Genomic DNA, 14151 nt, shown 5'->3' on the forward strand with positions numbered 1-14151 from the left:
GAGAAAAATTGAAAATTGGATAAAAGCAACACCCACAATGGTTCCTCTCTCACAAACCAGAAAAAGAACTGGCTCAGAGAGGCAAATAAAATTAAAGTGGTGTAAGAAATTGGATTATTACTTTGAGTGGGAGACTTTTCTCCTGAAGGAGTAATCACATCTCTTGTCAGAGAACCTATATCTAAATTAACTTGAGCTCAACCCCCTGGTAGTAACGGCACAGAGTAGATAGGCTTAACTTGGGGTAATCCAAAAAAGGATAACAGAAATATGATTTTTGAAAGTTTTAAGTAGATATAATGACAAAAAGCAGACTATGGTCACCGCAGACCAGGTCCTAGGGGCATTTTCAGGCTGACCGCGTTGGACTATGGATCAAATATACCAACCAGGTTCGTCCCTGTCAAAGAGTTTGCCCTCTGCCTTAGTCTTTCAAGTCCCAATTAACCACAGGAGTACATTTGTAAAGTTCCCCAGGAATTCAGGGGAGGCACTCAGAGGCCAACAGCAGGGTGCAGTCCGGGCCCTGTTGCCACTGGTCTGCTGGGTACTTCAAGGAAGAGGCTTCTTGCAGCTTGTTGTCTCCCTGTAGACACACAGGTCAACCAACTGAACCCTGGAGTCTATTTTTTTTTTATACAGAGTTCTATATAGCGCGAACTTGACCCGAAGGTATCGGGTATCAGAGCGCTTTACAGGAGCGCCAGTTGCATTACATGAGGACACATTAATTTTTGTTAGGCACAAGGAGATTAAGTGATTTGCACAGGAGAACAGGATGTTCAGCGTCGTTGCCGAGACTCGAAACCGGTTGCCCAGATTTGAGGTCGCCCGCCCGAGCCCTTAGGCCAACTCCTCTCCTCAGTTATCTTGGGTACAAGAGGGAGCATGTCCAGCCCTTAAGGGCTCCTCTCAGTTCAGACAGCGGTCTAGTCTTCATCTGATCTGATCTTTCGCAAGTCCAAAAAGTGTTTTGAAGTGGGTGCCTGGAGGTGCCACATTTACTTTAGAAAATTTGAGAGGGACCCCAAAGACAAAGGAGAGGGGTACCAGATATGACAAAAGTCAGTAGAAAGCAGCCTCCTTGTCAAGAATTTACAACAGTCAATACACCTTTCACACTAGCGGGTTTAAAATGAACAGCATAGATATAATCAAAACAATTGAGAGAAAAATTATGACAAACATTTATTCACAAATTCATTAAAAATTCGATACACAGTTAAAACCACAAATTCTGTGGATGGGAATTCAGTATTGTTATAAAGCTAATTAAGGAGCAATTACAATATCATACCTCAGTAGAAAATACCCACAATAACAATTTATCAACACCATAAGACATACAATTAGGGACAGTCTAAAAAGGACAATAAGTCCTATTCACAGAGAGAAATCACCAAATCAATGATATATCAATTGTGACCGCAGTTAATATTGCTTTAAGTAATGTGTGTCACAAAAACTGTAATCCAAGATTTTATGTGGTTTCCTCTTTGAGAGCATCGACGCGTTTCGGTGGGCACTGATTCCTTGCCAACACCTTCATCAGGAAATTTAAAATAGAGTCCCAATAACAATCATGTAAAAAACGAACAATTTTAAATTTCCTGATGAAGGTGTTGGCAAGGAATCAGTGCCCACCGAAACGCGTCGATGCTCTCAAAGAGGAAACCACATAAAATCTTGGATTACAGTTTTTGTGACACACATTACTTAAAGCAATATTAACTGCGGTCACAATTGATATATCATTGATTTGGTGATTTCTCTCTGTGAATAGGACTTATTGTCCTTTTTAGACTGTCCCTAATTGTATGTCTTATGGTGTTGATAAATTGTTATTGTGGGTATTTTCTACTGAGGTATGATATTGTAATTGCTCCTTAATTAGCTTTATAACAATACTGAATTCCCATCCACAGAATTTGTGGTTTTAACTGTGTATCGAATTTTTAATGAATTTGTGAATAAATGTTTATGTCATAATTTTTCTCTCAATTGTTTTGATTATATCTATGCTGTTCATTTTAAACCCGCTAGTGTGAAAGGTGTATTGACTGTTGTAAATTCTTGACAAGGAGGCTGCTTTCTACTGACTGGTGCCACATTTACGCCAGGCACTTCAATGGACATTCTAAAGTTGTACACCCACTTTCGAAAGAGTTTAAAGAAAAGGTGGGGTCAACATGCGCAGCAGGGAAATTATTCCACCGTTCAAGTCTATCAATGAAGATCCTAAAAAGCAGAAAGTCAATGCACATAGGACGGTGCTGTGTGTATCAAAGTAAAACAATAATGCCAATTGTTACATAAAAGTGCACTCCTCTCCAGTCTGTTAAGTATCACACTTGATTAGGTCAAACATGGCCACCATGTGTAGTTTCCATGTGTTGAGAGGCAAACACCCACTCTATTCGTCCCGTCAGCAATACAATCAACCCTTCAATCTCAATTTCGATACAGTAGGTCAGTGCAGTTTGGTTGGGATGGCAAATTACTATGTATATCCCACTTGGGCAGAAACATAACATTTCTGAAAACAATAGTTTTCCATAAGTCTCAAGAGAAATCTAGCCTTGGATGTGAGGAGAACTGGAGTTAGAGAACACATAAGGGGAATCCCAGATCTTGAACATTCTGGGAATAGTTTCAAAGCAATATTTACTAGCAAGGAATACCCCAAGGAAAAAATATTTCCATCTATGCACCAAAGGCAAGCTTTCCCTTGAAGGGTGTGCAAAGTTATTAAGAACAAAAAGGCTTTATATAACATACACCAGCACAGATCTTTTGGTAGTACACGGACACATGCAGACCATTTTCTCAAAACATGTTTTTTAGCAAGACATTGGATATAATGATGGCAACTTGTATAAGCATGATTAACAATGAAGTTTGAAACTGCATACAAAAAGTAGCTGTTTTATTGATGCAGATCATATCTAACAGTTAACAAAACCCTGTATTTTGGTATAAAGTACTCCACGCAATATGTATACCCCACAAAGCGATCAGTAATGCTATCAACAGTTGCTCTCAAGCTTCTATGTTGACTTGAATTATACATTGGAAATAATACAACAAATGTTTGGTTGTGTTTCACTCCAGACACTTTTCATACTCCCAGAATTGGAATGACTGGAAGCTAAGTAGTTTTAGTCAATTTCATATCAAATCCATTGGAATCCTTAAAGAACTGACATGTTAAGCGAGGTTTAAACAAAGATGAGAATTCTTGACTAACAGGAACATTTTTCTTAGGCTTAAATTAATAACAGTGATAGAAAAATATCACAACAAAGTTGGAATTCAAAAAAATGTATGTATATCACGTTTGTTCCCAGAAAAGAAAAAAAACCACAATGTACTCAAACATTACACAATTCTGTACAGGGAAAACAGCAACAATACAGAAAGTTCTCGAGTGCAGCAGCAAGGCTAAAACGCCTCGTCTATTAATTGCTATTGCTCATCAACAGACCATTTTACAGATAAGTTAGATTGTGTTTCTGCAAATGCATATACATTTTCTATAAGAGGGATGAGTGTAGATTTCTGCTACATAACTTTAGATGAAGACAGATTCCGAAGACGTGCAAAAGAATGATCTCTACTCTCACACATCAAAATATACTCGTTATTTTCAAAACAAGATTTCTTTCAAATTCAACATATTTCTGGTAGTCCCATTGACAGACAAAAACGTTAACTCTCCATTTCAACTTCTGCTCCTTCAGTGCGACTGGCAGGTGTAAATTCCGTTATATTTTCCTCATCCAAATGAACAATTTCAGAGAGATCGATATTGGGCAACGGAACTCTCCAGTAATGGAATGAATTATACTGCCAGCATTCTTCTCCATCCTGCAAAAAAAAAGTAGATTAAAAATAAAGATCACTTTTTAGAAAATAAAAGCTCTATTCACATAAGCATGTTAATCTTTATATCAAGACAATAAATAGACCATAATACAATTTTCAAGTGAGTCAAACTGATTACTTATCGAAATATTAGGATTGAAAACAGCTGTGATTACTTCAAAATTATTAAACTAAGAGTTTAAGAGCTATTCCAGAGAATGCACTCATTCTAGAATATTAATTAATTTGACGGGTATCTACTACAGTGACTACATTTCTTTGCAAGGAAGCTCCTAAGCAAGAAATATTTGAACCCCAGCATTTACATCTATCTAATTAAACCAGTATATAGGTAGGTGAATTCACCAGTAAATAGGTAGACACGTTTTTGTAGCTGTCAGTATTTTACCCCTACTGTGACCTAGAGAGAGCTTTGGGTCTGCCCTTGCTTATTATTGGATAGCTTTCTGGTTTATTTTAGCTCCCTGTCAAGACTGTGATAGCTCTCTTTTCTTGTGTTTGTCTGGCAAAAAGAGCACTGCAACAAAGCAGGAAACTTGGTTCCGGTCTCCCTCTGCAATTTACCCTAGGGAACTGTGAATTTTTCCTGCTCTGTGCTGTCTCCCAGCTATGTCTGTTCTGGCAGCTCAAAGCCACGCATGGCACTCTCCTGCCCCGCCATCTTTCCACAAAGCTGAGCTATATTCAAAGTGGAGCAATGGTTGGCACCAGTCAGGGTCTGAGGTGCAGGCATAGGTGGTCTAACCTCTACCTGCTAGGCCTCCAACAGGAAGAGGTTAGGTACAACACGACTGCCTTGGTGGTTGGGGCTTGCTTGGCCTCACTTTTTCACAAGATGTTGCTTACAGTGTTAACAGAACACTGCCACATGACTCAGCTAGTTCCATGTGCAGGGCTGGAATGATGCTGATCACATTTTGCACAGGCTTCTCTCTACCTATATTAAGGGTCGTCCCTTTCTGTAAAAAGCTTCTCGGTCTCTGCATGCGTTTTTTTCTACACAGTGAAGGCAGTGCTGACCTTTTGCTAGGCACCGTTCACAGCATCTGTGTACCCGAGGACATTAGGCGATATCCAATTTGCATTCAGCTATTTAGACAGCTTTGTGTTTTTGTTTTTTTCTTCTTATATATGTGTGTATGTCCCTGAACGGAATTTCAGATCCAGTACAAAATCGCTCACAATTTAAAGTTCTTATTTTGAGATATATGACAGCTGAGCAATTCGCTGCTTAAAAGGCCATAATTTGCCTGTGTTTTTTTAAAATAAATAATCACGGTGGCGAGTAAGCACACTCTTTCTCCTATGTCTCGTCATCGTCTTGAGTTTAATTATCTTCTGGCTTCAGTGCAATCTGCAGCTGCTCATTATGCATGTACATGTGAATAGCGGTGTAGCAATAGCCGTTTCATAGTAAGGATCTCGGTTCTACAAGTATTTAACATTCCAGCACAATTGCACTGTGTAGACCGCTAAAGTTCAGACTCAGCCCTGGAATAATAAATGATCTTATTCCTGCACACACTTATCCACTGAGACCTGGTCTGTGTTATATCATACTAAATATGAACCAATAGAAATGGATTTAGAGTAGAGGTTTTTTTTCCTGACGGAGGGTGCTAAGTTACTTTAGGAATGAACTACTGACCAGAAATTCTTTTTGGATGAGACGAAAAACTCAGTTTAAGTAGGATTATTCTTCAGATTTCATGAGTCTACGAATGATCGACAAAGCAACGATTTTCAGTGAACTAAGCCAGCTGAACAACTCTCCAAAAACTCCATGAATGGACTTCGGTAATTGACTGTCACTAGATGGATTCCTAAGCTGCCTCCATACAACATCGTTTGGAGGTGAAGACCCTGCCTATGTCAACGTTTTTTTGTGTGTTTTTTTTTTTTACCTAGCCATCCATGAAATGATACATTTTACAAGATAAATGAACACCACAAATGCAAACAGAGGCATGCAAAACATGCTGTTAGTCTTAACATAAAAGGTAGACCTAGAAACGTTGAAAAAGCGTACTCCGTTTTTATGCATATACCATGTATACCACCAATAGAAGCCCCAATTCACCTCAGAGTTCATTAAAGGAGGACGTCAAGGGGCTCCAAGTGGAAGCTAAGTCTTACAGAGCACATACTCTCGAAAGAACTTGCCTTCTCATAGGGACAAGAAACAGAGGTTGTTTGCTAAGATGTTCTTGGTGGCGATTTACCTCAAGTGCAAATAAGCGGAGATGGGGGAAGGTCTCATCAGAGAGAACTAAAAAGGTTTTTGTGACGTGAAGTCATGCATTTATGGACTCTGTAAAATGAAGCGAGAGCCCAAAGCAATGTAGTCTCCCACCTGAGAGATTTGAAGGACACTTTGTGAACAGGTGGTATGATAGCATGGAAAATAATGAGATTTAGATGCCCTTCTGGAGTAAGAGCTCGTAAGGAGGGAAAAGTAAAAACTCCAAATGGAATGTTTAATCACTCAGGGCAAAGAGAGAGAAGGAGGAATGTTTGTCTTCGAATATTGCTGTTAAGTGAACACTAGCAGACATATTTACTAATTCTAAGTTAGCTAGAGATGGATGATGAAGTAGAGTGTTATTGCAGAAAATGCTTCTCCGAACCAAAGAAGGCGAACTAAAAAGAGACTGTGTTGGCTGAGTGATAAATGGGTGCCGTTCACACACTATCCCTGCTAACTCACTGACAAGCTCAAGGTTTTCTTAAAGATACGATATTGCGCAGTGATGCACAAAAACCTCCTGCACACCATTCACTGTTCTTGGACAGATCCATAGGGCAGATTAGCCTTTGTGAAACGGACTGCCAACCCCACACTGATGCTGGGTTGCGCACGTCCTTGAATAAGGTAAAGAAAAATATTTCCAACAATTGTCTAAACTTCTAATCCATTTTAGATTAGGGAAGAGTGAAATTTAGTCAGACCCGATGCTGGATAGAACTGGACTCCTGGATAAGTTTAATATAACAGATATGGCTTTAGTACAAGATTTAACCTCCAACCACAACTTGGTAGATACTTGGCGTGCTGTTTAACTTCAGACCTTTCTGTGATTGGTGGTTCGTGGCAGCTCCTCCAGCCCACATAGACTACTGTGTGGCCTTCTGCTTTGCCAGATGTTATGAATTGAGATTGTAACCAGGAGTCTCTCTGGTAATTCCCCTGGTCAGCTAGACCTTCCCATAGCCGCCTTGTGCAATGCTGGAGGCATCTAAATAAAGGTTACCAGACCAGAAGCAGGTTGTGGACTCATGTTCACCTTTATAGGGAAGACAATGAGCAATTTGTCTCCTCAGTCCAGACTGAATGGGACATGGAGGAGCCTGTTAAAGTGGGACTCTACCTAGGCTACACCAAGTATTTTCACCAGGATGGCTTAGGCTACACAGCATCACCTTCTTGACTGCTGAATAAGGGGTCCACCCTTCCTCTGTTTTCAATGCTGACTGTAGGAGGAGAGTTTCGCTCAACACTGTATATTCTACTGCAGCAGAAAAAAAGCATTGTTCGGCTCAAAGAGAGGCATTACAAGCGAAGGGAAAGAAGCGGTTAGGATGCTCGTTTACTAGTTATGCAAGTGGAAAGCACCGCAGGCTATCCCAGAGATAAAGGACCATGTGGTTCGACTGGTGACACCATGAGGACATCTAAGAGACCTTATTAGGTCGAGCCTGGGCAGTGTATGTGCTGCTCTGCGAGGCATGCTGTAGTTGGTATATGGGCTATCAGGGACTTTGGACACGCTTTTGGTTGGTTAGTTGGCCTGCAATTCCTTTTCTCCGTTTGGTTAATTTTGTGCATCTGTACCGCCTTTCAGGGGTTGGTTCCCTCCCAGTGCACATCACCAAATGATTATTTTTGGTTGCCCAGTTCTGGCCATCTCTTGACTCTTCGCTCGCACACCCTCCCCGCCTCCAGTCATTGCTGCTGGCATGAAACTTTTGAAGGGCGAAACCGTTTTAACAGCACGGGCTGTTGACACAAAAAAGTGAAATAAATGAAACAGTCCATTACAATAAAATAATTTCAGGACCTCTCCACCCATCCTCCCAGGGCAAGTGAAGCATCCGTCCGTGTAGTTATCGGGGGGAAGTTGGGGTCTTTGGGGGGTGGACATTTAGGCCCATTTCTACAGGCCACTGGCCTGATGTTGAAGAACGTCATGGGATCCTGGCGGTAAGATCACGTTTAAACAAGCATTTGCAATGCAATAGGTCTCGCATTACTGAAAGATTGACCTATTGGCGTTACAGATAACGCAGCACCAATAGCCTAAACTTTCAGTAATGTGAGATCTATTGCATTGCAAATGCTGGTTTTCGTTCTATGAGGACTTATAAACCTCCACACAGGACACTTCACCCAAAGAGCAATGTTTCCTTAAATCACTGCACTTATGTTTGCTGAATGACGAAAGGCAGGACAATGATTTGTGGGATTACTCGAAATGATAGCAATGAGGCTAGCTCAAACTTATCAACTATAAGAAAATGCCTCTTTTGTATAGAAAACCGTATGTTTGACTGATGCTGCTGGCTTTTCAAATGCACGGAGGCCTGCTAACCAGATCTTAGTGCCAGTGCCGGACCCTATAGTGTATGCCGAATTGAGTGTGCCCTATTGGAAATTGGTAGTCCCTAGTAAATGGTGCCCTGGATCCCAGGGCATGTAAGTTAAAGGTGTACCACAGGGCATGCAGTACTGGCTGTGCCATACTGGTAATCCCCCCCAAGTAAAACAGGTCCTCCTCCAGTTGGAGACTGGGAGGGCAGACATTCACTGTTGGCCAAACTTGGCCATTAAAAGCAATGGAAAAGCAACCACTTTCCCTGTACATGTGTGTAAGTCACCCCTATGAGAGGCCTACCAAGTCCTAAAGGCAGGGTGCATCATATGGCACAAGCAGGACATGTAATGTTTATGTCCTGACAGTAAAACCCACAAAACTACTGTTTTACTTAGCACTCGCCAATTGGGCGACCAATTTTTTTCCAGAGTTACACGCGGCCCTTTCAACTGTTCTAACTCCGGAATGGTACAAAGTGGGCACTCCAAGTATCAAGCAACTCGTTACATTAAGCCCAACTTGTGTCTTAAGTCGGAATTAATGTAACTTGTTGCAGTGTGCAGGTTTAGCAAAGCTGCCACTTTGTTGCCTTTAAAACGCCTGTGCCTTCCAGGGCACAAATGGAGCCTGCTCCACGACACAGCCTTCTTCCCTTCTGGAGAAATATGCTAACAACTCCCAGGAGAGAGAACACTGAGGGATTACAGGCAAGGAAGTGGTCACCTTCCTCCTGCAGAAAGGAACTTGGCTATTAGTCCCAAAAGGTAGGCTTAGAAGGTAAAGCCGCCTTTGAAGGGTTGATGTGTAACATTAGGGGGAGGGCTGAGCTATAATTGAGGAAGACCGGTTGGCACGGGAAGCAGAGGGGAGAAACCGGTTGCCAAACTGGTTTCCCCAGGGGTGCACAGCCCTCAGGTAGCCACACATTGGGCAGATTAGGGAGGTCTGAACACCGACAGGCTGGTCTCGCCATCTTGAGTGAGCAGAATGGCACATCATGGGATAACCAGATGCCACACCACAGGAAGTGGTCATCAGGTGGGAGGGAACATGGTAGCCCATTGGCTACCAACTGCATCCTGCCCAGAGGGCACTCTGATGAGAAAGAGGGCACCCAGACCTCAGATTTTGTTTGACTTGGAAGAAGTACAGAAGGAGGTATCAAAGAGGTTGCACTGAGGAGTACTTCACTTGGTGGCTAACGTAGAGAGCGACTGCGCCTGCCCTGTACTGCTTGGGCAGAAGTGGTCTCCAGAGGCCAGTCAAGCCAAGAGAACTTTCAGGGTCAGTTGACTGGCCCGTTTGCAGCACAGGGACACAACAGCTGAAGAAGACTGCTGGGGCACGTTTGTAGCCCAAAGTCTCCAAACAGCTACCACCTCTGCCATGCAGCACCGAGGACCATGACATGACGCACAGAATTGCTCCAGAGTTTGCGGAGCTCAAGAGGGCTGCTGGAGAGTTGCTGAGACCCTCAGAAGGTAAGTTATCGGCACAAGGAGGCTTGGTCTGAGACTGGGACAACAGGCAATTGGTAATGGTAGTCCAATGGCAACTAGAATTCGGCCAGACTGGAGAGGATTTCTTGGGACGTTGACCCTGCAGCAAGGACCCCCTCACCCTTTGCGTGAATGGAGGAATCCCTGCTGGAAGACTTCCATCGATCGCATTGCATACACAGCATACTTTGAGCATCTTCAGCATCTTTCATCCCTGATATCAGGACCACTCCATAGGAATCCATTGAAATGCAGATAAAGAGCCTGGAACTACTGGTAATTGGTAATTTATTTATTTGTACATGATTAATTAAAATCTTTACAAAACAATAAAACGTTGCTAAAAATTCATTGTGTGATTTCCTCAGTTTTACAAATTTACTTAGTATCAGTTAATAATTGTCAATAAAATGTTGTTTCGACGGTCAACAGACATCTGGCTTTTGTTGGACCGCCCCCAGCGTGCTCTGGTGTCTTTTTTCTGCTAGTTCAAAAAACTTAACGACCAGACAGTTTAATTTTGTTTTAGTGGGGTTAAAGCACAGTTTGACAGCCTGCATGTCCAAACGCCATATAATTTGAAGGAAGGACGTAATAAATTGTACCTCAAATCCTTTAATTTAGGACAGATACACATAACATGGATGAGGTCTTCCTTGTCAGCTTTGCACAGGCGGCACTGCTGCAGGCAGTTTTTCCTCACCCAGGGTGGTAAGTCCGGGGTAGCCGGGATTAAACCAAGGCGTAATTTTAAAAACTTTTCTTTCATCTTTAAATTCATTCCAATGTTAAGATATTCGAGGTTGCATTCTTCCGTAGTCGCTGAGCGTGATCCAACCATGCGCTCTTTTTGCTAATGCCTCCTTGTCCTCAATTGAAGAGATAATTTGTGCTGATTTTTTTGCTACTTTTTTGAAAGACAAGAGATCTGTTCGAGTGCCCCAAAGGTCTGACTGTCCCAGGACTTGAAGGGAATCAAATAGATAATCTCTGGCTGAGGATTTGTAGTGTCGGAGCAGCTCTTACCATAGGTTAGAGTTTAAAGAGCTTACCTCAGCGCTGCAAATCGTATGCCAGCTGGAAACATACACGCTCCGCCTTTCTAGTGTTTGTTTCAAAAGACCAAATTCTAACCGGATTTGTGCTGGGGAAGACGTATCTTGGCAGGTTAAAGATAGCCCTGTAGGAGTTAGCTATCACTGTGTCCAGTAAAGCAGCGTCCTTCCCTTAAAGTGGTTCGCTCCCATATACGAGAGAGTCGGCTGTAACTTTGCACGCAAAACCTGAAGCAGAGGGTTGAGAGTTAGGTCAGGGAGGTTAGCTTTTAAAGATTTTAATCGCCAGGTGGGTTATGGTTCCCTTTCCTCTCAAGGACTCCAATTGGGGTTTGAACGAGTTCTTGTAGTCCAAGATTACTCACAAGTATTTGTAGGTGCTACCATGTCCAGCCCTGGACCATTTACGTGCCAGCTGATTTTCCTTTTTTTTCCCTGTAGTTCACTGCCATAACCTTGGATTTGTTGAAATTTATTTGTAAGGTATTTCTTTCTGAGAAGGATTGGGCTATATTTAGAAGGTGTTGGAGGCCAATCGGTGTCTGGCTTATCAGCACCAAGTCGTCCGCGTATAGCAGATTGGACAGTGACATTTTCCCTAATTTCAGTGCATGACGGAGGCACTCGTCGAGTTCCAATGGCAAATCAGCGAGAAAAAGGGTAAATAAAAACGGTGCTAGCACGCAACCCTGTTTTAACCCTTTTGTTGTCGGAATAGGGTTGGAGAGGTATGTTCCTGCTCATAATTTAACCTTGATCCGGGTGTTTGAGTGGAGTAATATCAACACATCTAAAAGATGTTTGGGTATTCCCCAGTTGTCCAATTTCAGCCAGAGTTTATTACGATCCACGTGGTCGAATGCGGCAGTGTAATCAATAAAGGAGAGGAATAGGGGAGATTTAGTCCCTATTGCTGCATCCATCAGCATGGTTAGTGCCATGATGTTAGTTGTGGTCCCTTGACCCCGGCAAAAGCCAGTTTGATTTATCGGGATTACAGAGTTTTCAGATGCCCATGAGGTTAGCTCCTCCAGTATGGTTCCTGCAAAATACTTAGCCTCCACATCTATGAGGGCAATAAGCCGATAACTATTTGGAACTTTCCTATTGCCATGTTTGAAGATTGGGCTTATTACTGATCCATGCCAGGATTCCGGGAGAGTCAGGGTGTTCTTTATATTTCTGAATAATCGGTGTTCGTGCTACGCCCCAAAATTCCGCGTCTGATTATATAGCATTGGTGGAATGCCATTTGGTCCAGGGGCACGGGTAGGTCTGCCCCTGGCTATTTGCCTTTTGACGTCGGCTCGTGTGCTGGCCAAATGTCCAGACTCGGTGAGGAAAGAACAACTTGAGTCGGGTGTTAATTTATCCATACGAGATGGTGGCACAGCTCGACTGGGGCCTGTTTCTTGGGTCATTGCCATTGTGTGGTAGTTGCCTATTTTTTCCCTCTGGGCTTCATTCCTGGAACTACTGAAGGACTACAACTTGTGGGATGTTTAACTGTTAGAGGACCTTATTGGTCCCCTTGACTAGCTCCCTGGCGGAGTTGGTCACCCCAAGTACTTTAAACTGATTGCATTGACACTTACATACGTTTTCCTAGAAAAAGATTCTAAGGGTCCGTTTCATTGACTTTCCCAAGGCTTGTTCGCGGATCAATCAGTGAAATTGCTTTTATTTATTATTGCTTTTAAAATCAATATCTTGAGGACCCTTCAGTGGATTTTTTTTATTCGAAATTCTTATAAAAAATACCGTCTATTTATATAACGGTGTCAGAATTGTTGAGAGTTGTGTCAATTTCTTCTTCAAATGTTTGGGTGCTGTTTAAATCCTTTACATTTGTTTCTTTGTGTAAGCCATGCTGCTCACTACCATAGCTACCGAGGGTTTTACATATGAAACCTACTGGACTTAAAGAGTTGGAAGCACTACATGGAGAGGTCGCACTACATGGAGAGGTGGCACTACTGATGGAGCAACGTTTCGCATAAAAAAGAAACTTGCTCGTATGCAATCCTCTCAAATAACCTGTAATATTATAATCAACCTGTCTGTGAGTACTATCAGTGCACCACATTCTACATATTGTATACAGGGGACGCTTTCCTATGTGCCTTACTAATGAATAACCAGAGTGTCCTAAAAAGGCTGCCAAAAACGCAGGAACTTTTCTGCGCATGCGTCTACTACATCTACGTAGTATGCGTTTTCTGTCGCTTGAGGGGGAAATCTTTGCAGCTGCGCAATAGCTTTTAATATGGCCGCTTTAAAGTAACGTACTAACGCACATGCTGTGCTGAAACTAACCTATACGAGTTCTACGAAGCTATCAATGCAAAGGATTTATTAAGTAAATGGGGTTAGAGTAGAAGTAAGTGGTATACAGTGAATTCATTTAAGTTTGTATTCTAATATGTTCTTCTTTGACTTAATTAATATTTCATATTTGGGCCTTGGAGGGTGACCGCGTCCCTGTTTCCTTGTGGCTTCTACGCATGTGCAACGTCTGCTTGTTCTGAACAAGTGAAGTAAATTGAATGACTGTCAAACCCTAAGATCGGCAAGGACATGGGAAACCCAACTCTTGGCCCCACGAGAGGAAGAGGATGCAACATTGTAAAATAGACTTATCGATCCACATATATAAATGCTTGTGGGAATAAAGTTTGTGGGTATTAAAATTAAGGGGTGGAGAACTAGACAATAGGCTAAAGAAAAATATTGCATTTAGTATGGTGTGATGTCCTCACCCCACTGCTTGGCCCAATAAAAATTGTAGGTGAACATGGAATTGAAACATTTGGGGGTGGATCATACATTTGAATTGGTATAACAGAGGTAAGTTCTAGATAGTTAGACACACTTGATGCTGAGGCTATGCTGAGATGCTGCCCGGTTTTACTGATATCTGACTGAAGAATCCAACACTAGGGAAATTCGCGGAACAACCGAGGAGGCACATCTAGGAAGGGGTCCGGATGAGCCCGAGCCGGAGAGAGTAGCACCAGAGAGGGGTGTAGCACCGACGTTACACTAGATGAGGTCACCTTACCTGTCCTGAATCCCTGACTCCGATGTTGGGGTCCTCATACCATACTAGGTAAATGTAAC

At 42.4% G+C, this 14151-nt stretch overlaps 1 protein-coding gene across 1 annotated transcript in view; it reads right to left on the minus strand.

Annotated features, from left to right (window-relative positions):
• Positions 1 to 2909: 2909 nt before the first annotated feature.
• Positions 2910 to 14151, minus strand: part of C2_1H9orf40 (chromosome 2_1 C9orf40 homolog) — a 58660-nt gene continuing 47418 nt past the window's right edge. Inside the window, exon 2 of the mRNA XM_085633066.1 lies at positions 2910 to 3867. Within this exon, the coding sequence (XP_085489192.1) occupies positions 3709 to 3867 (159 nt within the window). The 3' untranslated portion in view covers positions 2910 to 3708. The remainder of the gene's footprint in view (positions 3868 to 14151) is intronic.

The sequence above is a fragment of the Triturus cristatus genome, chromosome 2_1 (assembly GCF_964204655.1).
Source record: "Triturus cristatus chromosome 2_1, aTriCri1.1, whole genome shotgun sequence".
Lineage (NCBI taxonomy): Eukaryota > Metazoa > Chordata > Amphibia > Caudata > Salamandridae > Triturus > Triturus cristatus.